The following is a 6,996-nucleotide window of genomic DNA, read 5'->3' as shown; positions in this document are numbered from 1 at the left end:
TATTGTTGATAAATTTTTAAATATGCGATTCTTTCTTTTTTTAATAAGTTTGATTGATGTTTGTACTGATGTCGTTAAAATGATGACTGATGTTCCTCAGTAATATTTCCTTTTAGTATTCGGTAGATCGAATCAAGCTCATTCCTGTTGTCATATTCTTTTAGCGGTTAACATTACAACAAGAAAAATTGGCTAAATTTATCTGTGAAATAAGGTAAATAAATGAATAAATAAAAAATTAATTGACGTTTTCCGTTTGAGGACTGTATGGAGCATCTGGAGTACTAGTGAAAATATTTAACTTTATAAGCTCTGAAGCTTTCTAATTTGTTTTTTGTTTCCTTGAAAAGAATTTAAAAAATTCCCAAAAATTGCATAATTATTTGAACAAAATAATTACGAATAATAATCCATTTCATTAAAACATGTACTTTTGTATGACACACTTTGAATACAGAAATTTACATCACAAATTGACTTTTCTTAAATTTTGTTTTAAGAAAAAAGAAATGAAAAGAGTGAAAAGAGGACACAATCATATTAAAAAATAAATGAGTTTAATGAGATATACTACAATGATTTGTTTTTACATAGGACAAAGACTTTTTTGTGGTACAATTAAATAATGCAAAGTCAATACTTCGTGAAGGTCATAATAACTAACAATACAAAAATATTTATGTTTCAGTAAAAACTTACATAAACAAAGCAATCAGTATTGTTGTTGGTAAATATTTTTTACAGAAAGTTCTTACTATCCTGATAGAGCTATTCGGAAGAAGAAAATAAAATTCAGTTTTGATGTGACTATATATTCCTGCATCATCGATTTGGTTCTACAGATTGAGTTTCACATTGAAGATCGTTTAAAACCGAAGAAGATGTAAGGGGTCATGGTTTCCTGATCGGTAAAGGGCCGGTCTCGTAACTGGAGGGTTCGGGGTTCGATGCCAGCCGATCGAAGATAGTCCGTGTTCGCTGATGATGCCTGGGGCACGATATTTATGTCGTGGTTTTCAAGTCTTCCAAGTGAATCAATACCTCTGGGGATGCTGAACCAGGAGTAGATCGGCTTCTGGTTTGGATCAAACTCATCAAAATGTTTATAGATGGTTTCCGCCCTTTCTTTTTCCTAGTGTGAAAATATCTTGCTGCGATCCTGGTCTTGTCTCCAATAAATGGAATCCACTTCAACCCTTATGCTGTTCTCTAATGTGTCATATTAAAGAACTGTTAAGAGCTATAAAGAAGCATATGTTTCAAAAATTTTAAGTTTTAAAATGTTGAGACTGGTGTTTCGGTACTTTCTTCTTCCGAAAGTGAAGACGTACCGTGGTCACGCTTCCAAGAGATGGATTCCACTTGAAACCTTATGCTCCATTCTAGCATCACATTATGGGAACGAGAAGAGCGAAACTGTTTCAGAAATTGAAAGTCTTTTGTGTTGAAACTGGTGTTTCGGAACTTTCTTCTTCCGAGTGTGAAGATATCTTGCTGTGATCATGTCTACGTGAAATGGAATCTTCTTTTGAATCCCAATGGTGATATTTCGAGCCTTTTGGTGATCTGTGACGTTTGCAATATATTTTGGTACATTTCTTCTTTTTAATACCCCAAAGAAAGGCATCCCAATGAGGTTCGTTGTGGTAACTTCTGAAGGAAAAATAAAAAAGCAAGAAATTTTTAGTTTAATTTACATCAAGAAATGTTTAATGTTAAAAGTAAATACATGGATAGAAGAAAAATGTATTTTGATATTAATCGGGGGGTGCAATTGAATTTTTTTGCTGGTAAAAGGGAAGGGAGAGGGGGGAGACAGCTCATCAAAATCATTAGGTAGATTCTTGTTACAATATAGGTGAAAGGGGGGCACATGTGATCATGGTAAGTTTTATTAGGATAACGTCAAGCAAAAAATCTTGAAAACTCTCATGTAATAGCAGTAGCAGGTCTACTTCCTCGCCAAATATTTAGAGCAATGAGCCAGTTTATGTTTCTGTGGTAACTGCTTCTTTGTTTAGCATGTATGCTTTGTTTTGTATGTGATCTCTCTGTCTTCTTCAAGTGAAAACATATTTTAAAGTAACTAATAAGCTAAACTTAATTATTGCAAACCATTCTATGAACATTCAAGTAAATTTGTGACAATGTTTATTTTTTTAACTTAATTAAGAACTCCTTATTTTTTAAATTTAGTTCTGAAGTAGATAACGGGACACTTGTGATGAACACATCATGTAGGGGCACATATGAACAGTTCCCACATCCTCTCAGTAGCATGAATATTGGTGTAAGGTTATTATAAGTGTAATTATAAGGTTGTAATTATATGTATATATAAGGCTATTATAAGTGTTGAAAAAAGGGTTTAGAGATATTTGTAATTATTATTTTGCTACAATCAATTTGTAAATTTATTGTTAATTATTATTACATTATTATTAGTTGGCCAACAATTTAGCGTTACATAATATTTACAAGGGAAAAAAAGGCAAATTATTTTCCCTTAGCTGAAAAACTGAAGCTAAAATAATTTTAAAAATTCATCATTATATTCTGTATGAAGCATAAGTGCACTATATAACAAGAAAAAACTTTACATAATAAGATATTTTTCGTATTGTTAAGCCAAATTTTTTCTTGCCGATCCAGCGATTAGAGAACTACGAAACTTGACAGCGAGTAGAGTTATATGATTCAGAAAAATATTTTCTTTTTGACAGTTACTGTACAATTTAAACTGACACAGTATTTGATTATACACGCATTTGTATTATATTAAAAAGCTTTTCGTTGAAGTATGATGCTCGTTCTGCATTTTTTAATCGTGTTCATAAATGCTATAGGCTTGTTCACATGTTCCTCTCTATAGGGGCACATGTGAACAATTGAAGACATTTAAAAAAAATTCCACTAAGTAAAAAAATATTTATATAAAAAAAAATCTGGAAAAAATCTAGGACACAAAGAAAAAACTATTCAATCATGAGGACTTCATTGCTCTGAGAAATTGATTATATTTTAAAAGATAATAAAGTAATGAAAAAAAAATTGCTTTCATGTACCCCCTTTCCCCATCATATTGACATTCTACGACACGCAAAATGCCCCCCCTCCTCTTCAATTTGCCCTCATATACCTATATAGATAGGCAAAAATGGATGGAAGGTACTTTTGATAAGGGGTAACGTGGGGCCCATACTCTTTGCCATAAAGATTGTAAAGACTGAAATGAGTTTCTCTTACTCTACTTTTACGCTATATGTAACATTTATTAGCTAAAAGTTTTATACATTTCTTCTTTTGAGTCGTCGGGGAACTGAAAAGATAGTAGACGAGTGTGTTTAACACCATGAATCACTTTATTTTTTTCATTACCATTTCAAAATTTGTTTCTAAATATGGTATATTTAAATACTTTAAAGAAAGCAAATCATTCACTCGTTTATGCGTTAAATGCTTCTTTCGAAAAGAAAGCTTTGCGAACGGCAACAAGGTATATTTTTCATGAGATGAACTCACTTATGTTAATAACTTGGTGTAAATCATCGATGACACACTTCCAAAAGCTATGTTACGCAATCAGACATATCAATGAAATCATTTTTAAAATTTCTAGGTTAAAGAAATACAAGAAAAGTTCTTAAATCACTAATTGAGTTAAAAGGATTACAATAAAGCAGAAAAATATTGCTTTAAACGAAGATAAATTTCCTGAAGTTCAACATGTTTGATAGAAAATGGTTTAGCAAGTAATTTTTGCTCTCAAAATGCGCGGAGGCTTCAAATACAAAAGAAAAGATAATATCATAACTCAAACATGTTTAACTCCATGAACCGTGAAAGTCACGCTTCTGGGTAAGGATCACTGACAAATAGCCACGTGATTTATCACTTACCTCAATTGGAGTGTAATCTCGTGAATGGAAGGTAATCGGGAGAGCAACCTTCCGGCGTTGCAGGCTTGTCTGAGGCTGCACTCATCCCTTCTGTTATGACTCGGAGGTTTGGACCTCCGGCTGGCTTGCCACAATCGTTCCTCGTCTTCCATCCTGTTGCTTCTGATTCCCAAGGATCGTTTGCGACGGTGGGAATTTTCAGATGCAATTTTTAGAGATTCTTTATTGAGGTCGCGCCTCGCTAAATTAGCTGGTAATGAATCAGTGCCTGAGCTCAGAAATATTGAATTACGCATGTCGAAGTTATCGTCATCAGTTTGGTGCTTTGTTTCAAAGAGAGCGGGAAGAACTTCTTTTAGAACACGATATCGCACCGAATCTTGAAATTTATCATCAGGGTTGCTGTTGAAGGGAAACTCAGCGAATTTTTCGTAGGTTTCCACGAAAAACAAAATTATCTTTCGCAGTATTTTGTTTCTACTGGCAACAGCTGTTTCGCGTTTTTCTATTCTGTAGTTCGCTTTCTCATCTGCAGGCGAAGATTTTGTATCTGGGAACACGTAATCTAAAAACTGATCCAACCAGGAATGTTCTTCAATACTTTTTTTCTTTTTAATTATTTCATTTATGATTTTCATCCGTGGTAAGGGGCTTGAAAGTTCACCTTGCAGGCCTTCTTTAGAATGTTCTGCTACAGCCCTCCGCAAACGTACAACAGGAGTTGCGTAAGTCGGAAGAATCCATGTTGGTGTCAGTACAACATCCATCGACCTCCATTTGTCATGTTCATCTTCCTTATGCGCAAACATTTTTTCTATGATTTTGTCAACAAACTGATCAACAATCATACGCACCATTTTCATGAACATTTGCTCCCATGGTGCTTCTTCTACCATCTGCTTGACAAATTTTACCATTTTCACTGGAAGAATGTCATGAAAGGATATTTTCTCGTCAGGTGGAATGTCTTTTTCGTGTGGAAGATACGGATGGAAGACAAATTGTCTGGACATTTCTTTTGGAAGTTTCTCAGATTCCGTCATCACATCGTTTGAAAAGTTTTTATGGTTTATAGACTCGTTTGCTGATATTTTAGAATTGGATTCAGTTATAACTGCGTCCAAATGGATAGAGTTTGCACTTTCATCCAAGATACAAGATGAATTTTTGCAAACGTTGTCTTTAAATTCCATTTTACCAGCAGTGTTGTTTATTACATCCCGACTTACGTTGGTGGACGAATGATCAGTTTTTAAGTTATTTTGTTCGAAACTATCATTTTGTGTTTTCTTATTCTCTTTGTTGGAAGCACTTTCGGAATTCTTTTTCATTTCTTTGGATACATCAATTAATGTTTTTGAAGTCCGGATCAGAATATCACTGACAAGCTTTCTGACAAAATCAGAATTGATGGTTTCAATATTTTTTGGTTGCACGTACAAATAACGTTCTGAATCATTTTTAATATTTGGTGGACTGCTTTCAAATGCATTTTTTATGGAATATACATATTTTGGTATGATTTGTAAATAATTTTTAAATTTTTCCTCTTCAACTATTTCGTCTCCTTTTGTTCGTTCACTTAATTGAAATAGATTTGAAGAATTTTTAGGAAAGAACAAACGAGTCCAGTTACTGGAACCAATGTCATAAGTAGATTCATCCATTGCAGAGCAAGGCATTAATGTCCTTTCGCAAAGTAAAATAGTCCACAAGAAGAGCAGCATGTCCGTAGAAACTTTAGCCCACCACATTTTCTTTGGCTTTATTTCAAAATTAGGAACCTAAAAAAAGTCAAAAGAAGATATTAAGAATATTGAATATTTTATTTTAACAAAGATAATCATAATCATACAAACTGTTCATTTTTTTTGCAAGGAGCCGTTCACAAATGATGTCACGCTTTGAGTGGGGAGGAGAGATCGAAAAATTGTGACAGCTTGTGATAAGGGATCAAGGTGTAGGACTCGACCGATGCATCGGCGCCGATGGTTCAACAGTTTAGCTATCGGCATCGGCGGCCGATGCTAACTTGCAGGAAACATCGGACCATTGGCCTTCAAAAACATCCAAAAGCCGATGGAATTAACCGATGTTTTGGAAAATAAATTACCTTTGCTGTTTTACTTTTTAAGAAAAAGGAGTTATTGTTTTCATATAAAATTTTTACTTAAATTTCAGTATGAATTTCTATTTTAATCACCCCTGAAAGTGTTTTTAATACTGCATTCAGGTACCAAACAAGTTAATTATTGCGTTGTTTCATGCAGCAGGATGTATATATATATCTCTCATAAGTCATAACTCAAAAATTGTAAGCTGTAGAAGGATAAATTTTCGCATGTTGGGTGTGCGTACGTATATTGCCGAATTGGAGGCCATGGAAACAAATATGAGATGGCGAAACCGGTTTTTGTGTCATTTTATTAGATTCCCGTTGAACCGACGGTAATTTTTAATTTTTCGATATTTGTAATATGAATCATAGTAATGCAGTCTTTTCTGTATCGCTTCGGTGGAGTTACAAGTTTGGGGCCCGTCGAAATATATTTTGGGGCCCTACTTCTCTATCACAGAAGTTGTAGAACATTTATCGTAAGCATTTTTGTAACTCCTACGATGCCCCTAAGGTTATGGGGCCTCTCGCGCAATTGCAACATTTGTTATATTTTAAATCTGCCACTGCACGTCAAAACAAACTCGAGTGCAAGTTTTGAAAGGGTTTTTCTGCTCAATGTTTATGATTATTTTGAACTCTATTTTTTTACGTCTATTTTTTGAATTTCCGAGAACACTTGCGTGCCCCTCCTCCCACTCCCTCAATTTCTGAAATTAAACTCTAGTTTTAATTCTGAGTTGTTTAAAACTAACACCATTCATAAAATTAAAGAATTTTTTTTTCAAACTTTATCTATTGTTTAGAAAGAATTTAGAGCATTAATGTAAGAAATTGATTAAAGCCGTTTTGAATGGTGACATAATTCCGAAATCAAGGAGATTTTTGAATTTTTTCTTAAGAAGTGCTGATGTAGATTCAGAAACTCTTCCGAGGCGTTGGTGGTAGCGGTTCGGTTCTGTACTAAAAAAAAGAGGCCTA

At 33.9% G+C, this 6,996-nt stretch overlaps 1 protein-coding gene across 1 annotated transcript; it reads right to left on the bottom strand.

Annotated features, from left to right (window-relative positions):
* Positions 1–561: 561 nt before the first annotated feature.
* LOC129228568 (uncharacterized) lies at positions 562–4,942 on the bottom strand. The gene is made up of 2 exons (XM_054863250.1): positions 3,900–4,942; positions 562–1,653 (listed from the first exon to the last, which is right to left on the bottom strand). Exons 1-2 carry the CDS (start codon positions 4,940–4,942, stop codon positions 1,422–1,424), a joined length of 1,275 nt encoding a protein of 424 aa, XP_054719225.1. The 3' UTR covers positions 562–1,421.
* Positions 4,943–6,996: the final 2,054 nt, after the last annotated feature.

Source organism: Uloborus diversus, chromosome 8 (genome assembly GCF_026930045.1).
Source record: "Uloborus diversus isolate 005 chromosome 8, Udiv.v.3.1, whole genome shotgun sequence".
In the NCBI taxonomy this organism is placed as follows: Eukaryota; Metazoa; Arthropoda; class Arachnida; order Araneae; family Uloboridae; genus Uloborus; species Uloborus diversus.
This window is presented reverse-complemented; position numbering and strand designations above follow the sequence as displayed.